At 38.6% G+C, this 16,173-nt stretch overlaps 1 protein-coding gene across 1 annotated transcript in view; it reads left to right on the forward strand.

Moving 5' to 3' along the window:
- Positions 1-14,838, forward strand: part of MAML2 (mastermind like transcriptional coactivator 2) — a gene marked incomplete at its 5' end in the record, with an annotated part of 367,290 nt that extends 352,452 nt beyond the window's left edge. The window contains 2 exons of the mRNA XM_080687481.1: positions 5,838-5,949; positions 10,356-14,838. Coding sequence (XP_080543607.1) covers positions 5,838-5,949; positions 10,356-11,371 — 1,128 coding nt within the window. The 3' untranslated portion in view covers positions 11,372-14,838. The remainder of the gene's footprint in view (positions 1-5,837; positions 5,950-10,355) is intronic.
- Positions 14,839-16,173: the final 1,335 nt, after the last annotated feature.

A 16,173-nucleotide genomic window follows, 5' to 3' on the forward strand; every position in this document is an offset into this window, starting at 1 on the left:
ATCCAAACCCTTCCTGCCTCCTAGGACCAAAGCCCTATCTCCAAGTTTCATTCTCTCCCTTCAAGCTGTTTGGCCAAATGAAAGAAGAAAGGGACAAGGTTAACCATCTCCAGGTTGATAGAGCCAAGGAACACAGAAAATAGAAGAAAAAAAAAACACACAAAAATTTTTATATTCAAGGAACTTTGTAATAAGAGTCAAAAACCCAAGGTGTGATAAGTTCCACATTCCATTCAGTAAATATTTAGTTATTTACAATGGGAATACAGCCATAAACAAGACAGACCCTGCCTTTGTCCCTAGGGAGCTTGGAGCCCACCGGGGATGCTAAATAAATAGGCAACTGTAAGGCATGTGATTAAATGCTATGATGTGGGAACTACTAGAAATGGTTCCAGAGAGGAAGTAACATCTACTGAAGATCTGAAGGTGAAGTGGGAGGTGGAGATGAAGAGCAAGGGTTTATAGCCAGAAGAGCCAGCAAATTCAAAGACTCAGAGACAATATACTACATACATATCCGTTAGCAGAGGCATAGACCATGCACAAGGACAGAGAAAAGCCACAGGATAGAGCTTAAGAAATCAGAATCTATTGTCTGAAAAGCAATGGAGAGGATGTTAAGGATTTTAAACGAGGAGTACTAGATTCAGATTTGCATTATAATAAAGGTATACACATAGTAAGGAAAAATGTAATGGAGGAAAATATGAAATCCAGCTGGAGAGATAGGGGATAGTCTCCCAGAAAAGTTAAAATTTGACTTTGAAGGACTGTAGGATTCTGGTGGGTTCTAGGCAGAGGGTGGGCCAGAGACCAACAGGCACAGCCTATGTGTATATTTGTTAGTTAGTCTGAGATTTTATCATGAAATATTTAATACATAATGAAAAGTATGCTTAATAATGTAATAATTATTTCTGTTTCTTGAGGAATAACAAATGGAATACGTTTAAAGTCCAAAGCATATGAGAAGAAATAGAAATAAGTTTATTTGAATTTGAATAAGAAATAGTGAGAAATAAATTTTCAGGTGACCTTGAGTATTGCCCTAAGGTATAAGGTTTAGGGCAGTGGTCGGCAAACTCATTAGTCAACAGAGCCAAATATCAACAGTACAACGATTGAAATTTCTTTTGAGAGCCAAATTTTTTAAACTTAAACTTCTTCTAACGCCACTTCTTCAAAATAGACTCACCCAGGCCGTGGTATTTTGTGGAAGAGCCACACTCAAGGGGCCAAAGAGCCGCATGTGGCTTGCGAGGCGCAGTTTGCCAACCACTGGTTTAGGGGAACCGCTGCATTAAAGTGATGCATCTGGTTTCTCCTATAAATCATAGTTGTGAAAACCCCACTTATCCTACTCACTTTCTCCCATTTGTTTGGGTTTTTGTTTTGTTTTGTTTTTTAACTTATAACTAAATAGCTTAGGAACAAGGGTAGAGAAGGAGAAAAATGTACAATCTAAGATTGACTTCCTGGTTACACTGTCATTCCCATCAATGCTACTAATTTGTCGAATTATACTATGCAGAGGTTGAATTTCTGGGTTTTCAGCTCTGATTAAAAGGCAAGGAAACATTCCATGAGGGTCCTGTCCTGGCACCAGCCTAATTCCCATTGAGCCCCCGTTGAGTCACCACTGGGACAGGTGCAAAGGGCAGTGGCATGAGCTGCGAGAGATGAATGAGAACGAGGCTGCTGTTTTTTGTGATTTTTATAAACCATTCACATTTCTCTTGTTTGGATGCCATTGAGGGTGCCTGTACTTTTAGCATATCCAGGAAGAAACCATCTTTGATACCACTTTACATTAGCATATGCTTTGTAGTCATTTGCAGTCAGTTGGCAAGGCCAGATAGGCGCCTAAATTGAGACATTTTCTCATGAAAGTGTTATCCTTACTCTCTATTACTCTCCCACCAATGAAGCACAAGGAGTAGAGGCGATTGGTACTTATTACAATGGACATCATAATTAGCAACATGTTTCGTGCACCTACTATGTGCCAGGCACCATGCTGAGCTTTTTCAGAATTAAAGGATTAATCCTTACAATAGGAGTATGTGGGAGGTCCTAGAAGTATTCACATTTTACATTTTGAGATGGCAAAACTGAAGTAGGACCGATTCTCGCTGTATTAGGTTTTTCGGTCCAAAATATTGGGTTATCCTGAGACAATAGTTGATAAGTTAAATTTCATGTTACACAGAAGTTGTCTCAGGGATGCCTGCAAGTTTACACTTGCACAGAATGGGAATGTTGATTTCTTGAGAATGAAGCAGTCTCCACTCTGTGTTGAAGGTTGATCTTGGCTACTCTGCAGCACACAGTGACAAATAGGCCTTCCTGTGATAGTCCATATGCAAGGCCAATACATCTAACTCATTTGTGAACAAGTAGTTTAAGAAGCTCAAGTTTCCAGAGATGTATGTTAACGCTTTAGGTAACTTAATTTAGCCCTCAGGGAAATTAAAAGTCAATAATTAAATTGAATATATATAAATAAGTCCAAATTTTAAATCTAGTCTTTAATGGGAAATGAAAACCCTGTCTCTCTCTCTCTCTCTCTCTCTCTCTCTCTCTCCTTTCTCTCTCTCCACATGAATCTGATTTTCTTCAACATATACAGCAGAAACACCTAATTGCATAAGAAAAAAATAATAGATGCTTTTGAAAAAGAGAAGATTTCAGAAAGCCCCATGCTTGGCATAAAAATCAAAACTGTCAGCTTGCACAATAGTTTACAACAGGAACAGTTGAACATTGCCACATTTGGATTCATAGAACATCTCAAAGCTGTTTTTTTAAACATTTAGGGTTTAGGTAAACCCAAAGTTTCACCAACCACTTTTTCCCTTAATTTGTGAACCCATATTTAAAAGAAATGTAATCCATGTGTTTCTGATTCATTTACACTTAGCTCATCAAAATTGTGTTTTATATGAATTACTTGATGCCCCAAAAAACCTTGTGAGCCTTTCAAGTTTTTTTTTTCTTCAAAACAAGAATTTGAATTTGGTTTGTTGTTGTTTTAAGGCTTTTTCCCCCTGTATAGTGGATTTATTCTACTTAGAAAGCCTGGAATTTGATTGGAAACTGAGATACCCATGGTTTGTATGGGTTTGGCTTTCATGTAATTTACCCATCTATCTGTTACATGGTCTTCTTTTCTGTTTATTGACTTTTCTAAAATTATATTGTTCTCTGTCTACCTATGCCAATTATCTTTATCTTTGAAAATGGAGGTTGCTTTGGGGTGCGGTGAAGCAAGTTTAAAAATTTCCTGATCCATACTGAGAATGCAAAAAAGTAGCCCTTGATGTCCCGATCTGATAGGACAGCCAGGCCACTTTGTTCTCTGTTGGACATAAACAAGGTTACAAAATACTGGCCCTCAGACAGGGTTACTCTGAGACCATGATAAAATGAGACAAAATAAGGCCACTTGATAATTTTGTCTAAAAACAGATATAAACAAGGTCACTGTGCAACCCACAAAATACGAAAATCCCCCTCTTTGGCTAAATGAATGACAGCTACTTCATTACTCAATCATAGAATCAACCTCACTTTCTGATAGCTGACAATCCAGAACAAAACCTCACTTCCTTAGACCCTCCCAAAATCACTCAACCAAAGCCCAAGTCCTGTGACAGGCTCTTTCTAACATGCTCCTACTAAAACTCCCATGGTCCCCTGTGCAGTCTCCCTCATCGAAACAATAATAAACCACATTGGCAATATAAGTAGAGTGTTCCCTATTTCCTCTCTTAGCTCCCAAAGAAACCTACCCTAAAGATCTAAAGATAGGTGACTCCAGAAGGAAGAAAAGAGGGGCCTGGGAAATTTCTGTGCCTAGAGAATGGGGGACAGAGAACGAGAGCCCTTGTATGGTATGGCAGGAAAGAGCCTGAGTTTTTGACTCAGGATTTGGTTTCTCTTCTACACTTTGTGATCTTGGGTAAGTCACTAGCCTAAGGAAGCCTCTGTTTCTCAACAATGAAGTGGGAATAATCAGACCTACCTTCCATGGTTGTTTATGAGGGGAAAAAGGAAGTAATATGCATATATCGCCTCTACCAGTACCTGATAGGTTATCTCCTCCTGTCTAGAGTTGCCAGATTTAGCAAATAAAAATACAAAATACCCCAGTGTCCTGTATTTTATCTAGAAACCCTACTCCTGTGCCTTCAACTCTGTGGGGCCAGACCTATATACAGAGTGGGGCAAAAGTGGGTTTACAGTTGTGAGTAGATGAAACACAAAGCTTATTCTCATATTATTACTTATTAATTATTGTATTATTGTCCATACAAACAACTATAAACCCACTTTTGCCCCATCCTGTATAGGTGCCAAAGCATACCAAGTGTGCTACAAAATAAAACTGGAACTATCATCTCAAAAATCATACAAATTTAGTCCTCATCAAAATCTAATTGCAAAATAAAGAAAATAAGAGTAGTTACTACACCTGAGGAGAAACCAAGATGGCGGCATAGGTAAACACCTGAACTGCTGCCTTGCACAACAATTTCAAAACTACAACTAAAAGACGAAACGGACATCATCCAGAACCACAGGAAGGCTGGCTGAGTGGAAATTCTACAACTAGAAGGAAAGAGAAAAGCACATTGAGACTCAGAGGAGCTGCAGGAGGCAGAGGTCCTGAGACACGCGTGGGTAGAAGACTGGCAACTGAGTACGCAGCTGGCTTTCTCAAGCGGGAAAAAGACAAAAGCTCCCGACTGCGCTGAACTCCAGTTCCAGGAGAGACTCTGGGGACCCAGACTCATTCGGGGAGAAACTGGACTGTCTGGCAGCAGGTGGAACTCGAGGGCGGCTTTCTCTTAGAGGTGCTTGCAGCGATTACCATGGGACACTGAGACACAGGGGCCTATTAGAGCAGGGCTGACAGGAAACTAATGCTGTCTACTTTGCCCTGAGACTCCGCCCCATCCAAGCTGAGTACATAGGCTTTTGCAAGTATTGTCTCATAAGGGTGTCTCCAGCACAGAAGTTCTCCCGTCGTAGACACAGCTGATCCTCACAGCCAATTGGCCTGGAGGTCAATTCCCCCCAGTAATACCAACAACAATCAAGACTTAACTACAACAAGACTGTGCACACAGCCCACAAAGGGGTGCACCAAGAGTGTCCACCTCAGATAACTGGGGAGGCAGCCACTGGGCCCGCGTGCAGGAGGCAGCTGATCGATGTCTCTCTCTCATTGATGTTTCTAACTCTCTATCCCTCTCTCTTCCTCTCTGTAAAAAATCAATAAAATATATTTTTAAAAAAATAAATAAATAAAAATCAAGTGAATAAAAAAATTTGATGAACAGAATAAACTGGTGAATATAATAGAATCAGGGGCATAGAAAGGGAGTGGACTGACAATTCTCGGGGGGGGAAGAGGTGTGGGGGGTGCAGGAAGAGACTGGACAAAAATTGTACACCTATGGATGAGGACAGTGGGGATGGGGGGTAAGAGCAGAGGGTGGGGTGGGAACCGGGTGGAGAGGAGCTATGAGGGAAAAAAGAACAATTGTAATAATCTGAACAATAAAGATTTATTAAATTTAAAAAGAAGAGTAGTTACTACACCTAAAACACATGTCAAATGTTAAGGAAAGTAGAAGTTGCACTTCCATACAACAGGTTTATTGAAATAGAAAGGATTTGTCTCTGAATTGAGACTAATAAATAAGGTCCATGATTCATAACTATGACTGAAGATTGTTCTCATATTCTTTTTTTAATAACAGTCTATAAATTTTTACAAGTGACGAAGTAACTGTGCAATTCAATATGTTTTCATTTGTGTTTTCAAGGAGAAAATTACTTCACAAGATCAGATAAACAGACATTTGACAAGGCCACCCCCAGATTACAAAGACCAAAGAAGAAATATGGGTAACATGCAACCAACTGCTCAGTATTCTGGTAAGTGTTCTCAAAAATTAATAGAAATTGTAACTGTGGGAAGAAGAAAAATGTTCAGTTTTTAATATTTCCTCCTTTCCCCATCTTATATTTAATTGTAACATCTTTCTTAGACTACTTCACTACCACCCATATAACTTTCAGAGCAAGACCAAAATTGAATATTTGTAGTTTTCTCATCATTTCTTGCTTAATCTTGTTCTGTATTCACATATTTCACTGCTCTCCAGACTACCTCTGAGAGTTCAAAAAACTTAAATATTTTCTAACTGCTAGGTTCAACCATTCTCCTCCCAACAACGTATCTTCACCCAGATAGTGTAAGGTAAGTAGACATTTCCTTCTGAGTCACATTTGTAATTTGCTTAAAGCCCAATCTTTTTGTCTCCACCTTTGGGCTCATGTCCCTAACATAAATAGTCCTGCCACCAAGAAATAATTAAAAAGCAAGTTTAGCCCAGCCAGTGTTGCTCAGTGGTTGAGCATCAACCCAGGAACCAGGAGGTCATGGTTGATTCCTGGTCAGGGTACATGTCCGGGTTGCAGGCTCGATCCCCAGTAGTAGATGTGCAGGAGGCAACCAATCCATGACTCTCTCTCATCATTGATGTTTCTATTTCTCACTCCCTCTCCCTTCCTCTCTCTGAAATCAATAAAAACATTGCAAGTTATGTTTTTATTAAATCTCTCAAAAATACCAAAGGTGATTGCATTTCAAATACAAAACTTCTTCATAGATATCTCAGTATAACATAGGTGATAGGCACTACCCCTAAAATCTCTCTCCTCTTACTGAACTCCAAAAGGAGTTCTCCCAAACCTAGTCTGTGCTGGTCCTGCCTTCTCCTATTCACCATCTATTCAAGTCCCTTCTGCCCAGAACTCGCTGTACTTCCTTATGTCAATCAAGTTTGTCTTGGAGTTTCCCAAAATCTCTCTGCTTTACCTGTTATTTTCATCTGTTCAGGAAGCCATAAAGAAGGTTGTCCAGAGACAAATGAGCTGTGACTACTCCTGTGTGTTAACATTTTCTGGCCCTGTTATAAACATACTGTTCTAATTTATGTCAACTTTTTTGAATGCACCAGATTGCCTCTCTCCACTAAAATTAGAAAAGGGATATATGTATTCTACTCTCTAGATTACTCGGCAAAAGTAGGATTCTCTAGTTGATTCGGTCCTCGAGAAGGTTGAAAGACAAGATGGTAGTGTGGTGAAGGTGGTGGTGGGGGTGTCAATGGGGGATGAAAGGGAGGCATCTGCAATACTTTCAACAATAAAGGTAATTTTTAAAAAAGACAGGATGGGGTTTATTTGGATCATGGCTTCTAATACCATCCATGGCCTATCAGTGGTTTTATGGGAAATAAATATTATACAAAATTCAAGGTGGATGTTTGGGCTTTTCTTTTCCCATTCACATAAATGAATCCCTAGGTATAGTAGTCTAAGGCTAGTTTGGTGGCTCTACTGTGTTATCAGGGGTCCAGGCTTCCTTGCTTTTCTGCTCTACTTTCTTTAGCATGGAGCTTCTATTCTAAGGGTTGGTGTGTCCACTACACCTCCAGCCTTCATATCCATATCCTAGATAGAAACATGGCCTCCCAAGTATGTCAGGTTCCCTTTAAAAATTTTTTTTAAGATTTATTGAGGTAACATTGATGAATAACATTATATACATTTTAGGTGTACAACAGTATTTGATATCTGTATATTTTACTGTGTGCTCACCACCAAAAGTCTAGTTTCCTTCCATTGCCATGTATTTGACCCCTTTTGCCCCATTTTCTCATCCCCCTCCAAATCTCTTCCCCTCTGGTAACCACCATTCTGTTGTCTATATCTATGAGTTTGTTTTTGTTTTATTAGTACGTATGTTACTATTTGTTTTATATTCTACATATGCATGAAATATGACTTTTGTTCTTTTCCACCTGACTTATTTCATGTAGATCTATACATGTTATCACAAATGGCAATATTTCATCTTTATTTATGGCTAAGTAGTATTCCATTGTATATGTATAGGGTGGAGCAAAAATGGGTCTACAGTTGTGAGTATGCAAAACACAGGGTTTATTCATGTATTATTTATTAATTATTGTATTATTTTCCATATGAACCACTATAAGCCTACTTTTGCCCAACCCCATAGATATACCTCATTTTCTTTACACATTCATCCATCGATGGACACTTAGGTTGCTTCCATATCTTGGCCAATTGTAAATATTGCTACAGTGAACATGAATGAGATTCCCTTTTAAACGTAGATTTCTTAACCCAGCCAATGTGACTCAGTTGGTTGAGCATTGCCCCATGTGCCAAGAGGTCACTGGTTCAATTCCTGGTCAGGACACATGCCCAGGTTGTGAGCTTAATCCCTAGTAGGAGGTGTGCAGGAGGCAGCTGATTAATGTTTCTCTCTCTCTCTCTCTCTCTCTCTCTCTCTCTCTCTCTCTCTCTTCCTCAAATCAAGAGTTGGTGTGTCCCTCCCTCTCTCTCAAATCAATAAAAACCTTTTCCTTAAAAAAAATAGATTTCTTAGACTCTCATCTAATAACTTCTACCTTTAACCAGAATTTATTCATATGGACCCCCACCCCATAAGAAAGTTTGGGAAATGGGTTTTTCAGCTGAGAATATTCCTACAAAGTTAAGGCTCTGTTTCTAAGGAAGACAGACCAGTTGGAAATGTGGTAGACTCTTAGAAGCCTCTTCCACAGTGTATATGGGCATTTCCCTCAGCATCCAGATGCTGACCTCCAAGTGGATAAGAATCACTGCTCTAGAGCGTTGTACTTCTGAGCCTTCTGAGAATGAAATAATCAACAAGCACAGCACCAACTCTTTCATCATTTTTATCTTAATCTCAATATAATAATAATCACTTTGCCCTGGTGTTAATATGAGAAATGATGCATGAAAAGCACCTGTAATGATTTCTACCACATATTAGGTGCTTTTGAATATTAATTGCAAATAACATTTTGTGGTCTCTATGGAAATTCTCCCTGTCTGGTTGTTTAAAAATACTGTTCTCATAAACTTTCTCAGGGCATATTGTTAAAATAGAGTGCACACAGAGGGAATGATTTTTAAAACCTCTACATTTGTTTCCATTGCATTTTCATAGTGTAAAGTCCCTTCTCATGAAACCTTCAGATGCCAAGATGAAATTGTTTAACCTCGTTAGCAGTCTGTGAATTCTGAGGTACTGTTCAAGTATCTCCTACCTGACTCTGGTCCCTCTTCATCAAACATTTGCTGCCCTACACAGGGCAGGGCCCCGTGCTAAGCTGGAGACACAGGACACTGCCCCTGCCTTCGAGTTGGAGGCATATTTTAAAACAAATAGCAAGGCCTTCAGTCTCCTGGGTTGTGTACCATGCTAGCTATGCTCAAGCAGTAGGGGCTATTCCTAGGGTTACAATAGCAGCCGTGCTCTCCTCATGCCATTCTGATAGTCATATGTGTGTCCAGTTCTCTGTTTCTCAATATCTCTGATTCTCTGGAGGGAGACTACTTTAAAAGAGTATCTCTTTCCAAGTTACATCTTTGCTTCAATCTCTCATTCACTCACTCATTCATTCAAAAGATTCAATTGACTACCTACTTTGCACCATTCACTAGACTTGGAGAATATGACAGTGAACAAAACAGCCAAAAATTCTTTCCCCTGTGGAACTTATCATCCAGCACACACTTTAAACAAATCTTACTGACATCTCACTTTTGCCTCTCAAGATGTCTTCCAATGATGACTTCAATCTCCACAAGCCAGGAAGATTCCAATGTGTTGATTAATTGCTATCTTATGTGTGGAACCTCTCCATTCAGCAGCCCATCATTGGGTGGTCCCACATCCAATCACTTATTGAAAGGCATCAATGTAGCTGACGGGTCCTTTGAGGCTCTATGGATTTCCCAATACAAAGGCTAAGTGCTAAGTTAAAACTTTAAAGAGCAAATGCTACTGGAGAGAGGAGGCTGGAATATCAGGGGAAGTTTAATGAAGAACCTTGGCCTGAGCCTTGAAGAACAGAGAGGGCTCAGTGAGGCAAGAATGACATCAGATGAGAGGGAAATGGCATGAGCAAAGGTAGCTCATGACGTATGGATAACAGTGCAATAGTAACTGTACCTCCTGGAACAGAAGGCTTTCCGTATGGAAATAACCACAGGAACACTGGTTGCATTGAATTCCAGATGTTTAAAGAGATGGGAATTTACCCTCTGGATACAGGAGCCACTCGTGGCAACTTCTTGAATAGGGATGATAGAGTTGAAAAATTGGACATGATTTTCAAGGTTATAGGTTTGGCCTTGCTAAGTTATTGCAAAGTTCTGAAAAAGAGGAGGTAACCTACTGCTATGAATTAATATAATTATCTTCTTTTCCTTAGGTGGCTCATCAACAGTGAGTTTAAACTCTAACCAGACTTTGACAAACCCAGTTTCAACACACACCATTTTAACTCCAAATTCCAGCCTCATGTCTACTTCCCATGGAACAAGAATGCCATCGTTATCCACAGCGGTTCAGAACATGGGGATGTATGGGAATCTGCCTTGCAATCAACCTGGCACATACAGTGTCACATCAGGAATGAATCAATTGACCCAACAGAGAAACCCAAACCAATTGATAGCAAATCAAAACAACACTCTCATGCCACGGCCACCTACCATAGGGCCAACTAGTAATAATAATGTGGCCACTTTTGCAACAGGACCTGTTGGCAATTCACAACAATTGAGACCAAACTTGACCCACTCTATGGCAAGCATGCCAGCACAGAGAACATCGAACGTAATAATCACATCCAACACAACAGTACCAAACTGGGCCTCCCAAGAAGCAACAACCAAACAGCAGGAAGCCCTGAAGTCCGCAGGAGTCCGCTTCCCCACAGGTACACCCGCAGCCTATACTCCAAACCAGTCATTGCAACAGGCGGTAGGTAGCCAACAGTTTTCCCAGAGGGCAGTGGCTCCTCCTAATCAGATAACACCAGCGGTGCAAATGAGACCTATGAACCAAATGGGCCAGACATTGAATGGACAAACTATGGGTCCACTCAGAAGTCTGAATCTCAGACCCAATCAGCTGAGCACACAGGTTTTGCCTAATTTGAATCAGTCAGGAACAGGGTTGAGTCAGCCAAGGACAGGCATAAGCCAGCCACCATCTCTGACACCTGGCAACTTTCCCTCACCCAACCAAAGTTCCAGGGCTTTTCAAGGAACTGACCATGGCAGTGACTTAGCTTTTGACTTTCTCAACCAACAGACTGATAACATGGGCCCTGCCCTAAACAGTGATGCTGATTTCATTGACTCTTTACTGAAGACAGAGCCTGGTAATGATGACTGGATGAAAGACATAAATCTTGATGAAATCTTGGGGAACAACTCCTAAAGGAGAAAAGGGAGACAATTCACCAACTCCAAGCACTAAAAGGCAGTATTTTACAAGGACCCTGGAAAGGCCCGCTGTTGACTCTTGGTTGGGCTCCATAAAGATACCGCAGCTTAGAAATGGAAAGCAGAAAGTAATGAACATTTTGGTCCAAATGCTTGTTTTAAATCTCAAACCTGAAAGTAAAACATTGGGATCACTTTTCCCTGTCTAAACTCCAGGACATAGTATCCAATTTATCCAAACAGAACTGTGATGTTGATGTGTAATTAGCGGTGTAACATAGGTTTCCCAAACTCCTTTTCTCCCTGAAAGAGAAGTAATACAACTTTTAGCTTGTTTAAACCCCATATCATGCGGAGATATTAGTTCCAAGCAACAAACAACAAATTCCTTAATTTGCTCTAATAGATACAAGTGTGGTTTGATCTTTCCACTTTATCTTTTCATTTAGTTTTTCTAAAATTTCCTACATTGAAATGTTAGAGGTTTCTTTACAGTAACCAAACACTGTCCTAAGTAAAGGAAAGCTGGAGAACCTAGAGAACATTCAGAGAATTGTGAAATATCTTCCCCACATATCCTGTACTTCAGTAAGATGCTGTGTCTAGTGAGGAAACATTGAAGCCTGAATGCAGAGCTGTCCAACAATATTTGGGCTTCCACAACCAATTTCTGAATCCATGTCCAAGTCTTAGATACAATCACCTGTCCGAATCATACTGAAATATTAGTGCACATGTCTACATCAGTTTTCACTATTTTAAAAAGAAAGCACCCATTAGGCATTGCTATAAAGGAGATTTATTTGGCCACAGATAACATGGGGTGTTACTTATTATAATAATGGTCCCTGCTGGTTAGTTCCCAAGCTAAGTGAAATTGAGTCTGATCCTCCCTGATTACTTTGATGACCAGAGACTGATTTGTAAGGAAAGGAAGTTTTGGGGTCAAAACTGAAATTACTAGGTATCATGTTTTGGTTGAAGATAAGAAGCAAAAGATCAGACCAGGGATGGTGAGTATGGGTCGGTACAAGTCTATTTCAGAGGGTTTGAAGGAAAGCACAATTGAGAGAGAAAATAAGCTGACTTTATTTGGATGTATTGTGTGGGTAAACAGCTAAATGGAGTGTGATCTCCTAGTAGCAGTCTACTCATTCTTCTGTTCCTGAAGGGAAGAATCATTGCCACCACCTAGATGGACCCTTCATATCCCGATTTTCTTCCTCAGGGCTCAGCACTGTCTCAAAGAAAGAGTTTCTGTTGAGTCACATAACCTCAGTGCCACATACAGATCAGCTGTAAAATGGGGAAGATGTGTGCTGATTTGAGAGGGCTGCAAAATATCGCTATCATTTTCCTCATTACAGAAGAACACAGGTTAGCTTCCGCTTTTTAGTTATATACTCACATATTCAATTATCAAATGTAATTTAACTGAAGTCATTTAACAACTAAATCTTTAAATATCTGTTCTTAAAAAGAATACATTCTGAAAGTTCTGCAAAACCCTCTCTCATTCTTTCAAATGTCTAGAAGCACCCTCTTTTACACACACCAACATCACTGGCCCAGAGTCTTTTCTGTGCTAGGCTGTAAATATAAATGAATTACTTGTTTTGTAAACTTTTGTAAAGAATATTTTGGTAGAAATACTTAAAACATATTCTTTGGGTTATATTTATACGTATGTGAAATAAATATACTATCAAAAGGTTATATTTTATACAAAAAGTAAATTGTTACCTTTTGTATGCTAATATACAAAGTTTTGTATAATATGATGGTTTATTTTTAGCTCCACACTTAATCCATAAGCGGTCAAGTGGGAACTTTTAAAAACTATCAGGAGGCTTATTAGACAAAGTTATATTCTGAAACCTCAATAAGAAAAAAGCATTCCAGGTTTCAATCCTTTCCTTTTTTTTTTTTTTTTTTCTTTTTTGCTCCAAAATTCCCATAGTTCTTGTGTCTTGTTTGATTATTCTGCTGTGCACATTGTATTGGTCCTTGTTGCATGTGGTCTACTGTGTGTTTTCCCATTTTATAGAACAGAGTTTCTCCATGCAAAAATGTAAGGGAAAGTTATGTACATACAAACACTTTTATTTTATGGCTCCTCCATGTTAGTGTATATATCTGCCAGCACTTCCCCATCACACTCCCGTGACTCAGCTTATTTTTACCCTAACATAAATAGTATGTTTTGTAGTAGCTATCAAATTTAAGAGATAAAGCAATCAGAATGTTTGGATTTTCTTCTATCGTAATGTGAATTTTATAATTAATGTCTATTTATTCAGCTATTAATTAAAATACAGGATTCTTTGGAAAAAATGGTGTAGTCTACAGTTTCTGTTTGTTGGCAGCCTATTACCAAAGATGATGTAATTTTTCCTGAAATCTGAGATAATGACAATTTGATAGACATATGTAGCCAAAACTTGATGACTTACAACTTAAAAGCTATTGGAATACGATCTCTCATTTATAGAAATACCAGACTACGGAATTGTTGGCAATGTTTCTCATTCTGACAATATTATAAAGGAGGTAGAAGTAATTTTTCTTTTTTAATTCAAAGACTAGAAAGCAATTTAAGCAAATAATTCATTCTCAGCTTTGTGGTAAGCCCAATAAAGATAAATAACTCTGCTCTACGTGAATGCACTAATATTACTTGCATTACTGTAACTGTACCCATAACTGTAAAGATTTCAATTTGTAAAACAAGTATTTTGTATTGCGTGTAATCTTATGTGTTAAAAAAATAGTTTTTAAAAATTCAGAAGTGGTTTTCTTGTATGAAATCAGAATTTCAGTCACCGACAATGTTGCTGCTACATCACAGAAAGTTCAAAGAACTAGTAATAGTGATGGACAAATTTATTCTCTGGGAAGTTTCTAACACCAGTGAAATGCTGACTTGTCTCATTTTACTGTTCTTTCGTTCATTAAGATCCTATGTATACAGCAACTAGTAAATACCGGAGGAAAACTGCCTAATTCTCAGGCACGGTGTGGGCTTTTGCATGGCCTACTGTGTAGCTGAGTGAACGCAGGGCCAGGTAGGCAGAGCCTCACTGTGCATAGTTACATAGTTCTTGAGTTAAAGAGGCTGAAGAAAGATGGGATTTGTAGGAGGCAAAGGAACTATTCTAACCAAATTCTCTTGCTCTACTGTTGAAATATATTGCCAGGATTCCATTATCCCTTTCCCCTCTGCCAAAAGGATGTGTGACATTATCCTTCTTATTAACATTGTTAGTGGAACAATAATAAGAATTGACATTTTATATAGTCACTCTCTAATAATTCTGAAATGTTAGATAGTAAACAAACAAAATCAACATCAATAAATACATATTATTAGAGAGAAAGAAATATATAATTCTAAAATGATCCATGAATCCCACCTCCTACCCATGGAAGTAGACCCGAGAAAGGGAATGAGAAAATAAAAGTAAGTGCAAAAACAAAACAAAAAAAGAACAGCTCAGTTTTTCTACCCACTCTGTGGTTGCCAAAGGCAGTTCAAATTCTTAAATGCTTTCTCCACTACTTCCATTTTATATCCCTCTAGCTGCATTTCCTCACCCAAAAATGAGGGTGTGAGGCGGAAATAGCTCACCGTTTCTCTCCAATTCTAAAACTCTGCAATTGATTTTTTTCCCAAAACTAAGTGAAAAATTAACCAAAAAGACTCAATAGCATCATTTTTAAAATAAAGAATTCGCTTAACCTTTTAAAAAGTTTCTTACTGGCAGTCAATTTTATTTTACAAAGCAGCCATCTCCATAAAAATTAAATCCTATGAAAATGAGATTTCATCATAAATAGGCCAGAAGCCACTTAGACAAACAGAAAGGCAATGCCAATTTAGGTGCCCACTGACTGAATGCAAGTCAAGCCCTGAAAGGCAAGCTTGAATGTGATATTAAATGGTCATTTCTCTGTGATATCATAGAATTTCATAAAGAAAATATTTGCCTACTTGGGAGGAGAAAACATACTTTCAGTAGTGCATTCCATTGGGTTATACATTAATAAGCTTTTTGTGAGTTGTAAATGATAATGTAACATCTTTTAATTATGCTTCCTAAATTCTTATAATAGGCAAAGTATGCTAGTGCCCTAGTATCAAACTCAGTGGCAACAATAACATGATTAAAACATTATATCATGAGAATTAAGAAAACATATTGACCATAAATTTTTATTTTTTAGAAATATCAATGATGAGAGAGAATCATTGATCGGCTGCCTCTTGCATTCCCCACACTGGGGATGGATCCCCCAACCTGAGCATGTACCCTGACCGGGAATTGAACCCTGACCTCCTGGTTCATAGGTCGACATTCAACTACTGAGCCATGCTGGCAGGGAGACCATAGATCTTAAAAACCAAATGCTGTTGTCCCTGACCTGAATGCAGTAAAATTAAAAGGGGGCTTTCATTTGTTTATAGAAATAGTATTTAAAATTTTCTTTTTACAAAATTTAATTCATCTTTAGTTCCAGATTGTGCATGAATATATTGATGCTTTTATAATATTTAGGGATCTTTCAGCAAAATGGAGGGAGAGATAAAGAATAGCATATAAAAGACTACATAAATACAGGGTGACCCAATAAAGTATACACACTTCGAATAATTATTAATTCCAATGGATTCTGTCTGAAAAGTAAGAAACATCAATTGAGCTATCAGCTGTTAAGTGTGCATACATTCTTGGAGGATATTCTGTATATAGAAGCTTTCATAGGGTGCTTTCAGAAAAAGGAAGAAAAGGGAAAAGT

This window comes from Plecotus auritus, assembly GCF_963455305.1.
Source record: "Plecotus auritus genome assembly, chromosome: 9".
Taxonomy (NCBI): Eukaryota; Metazoa; Chordata; class Mammalia; order Chiroptera; family Vespertilionidae; genus Plecotus; species Plecotus auritus.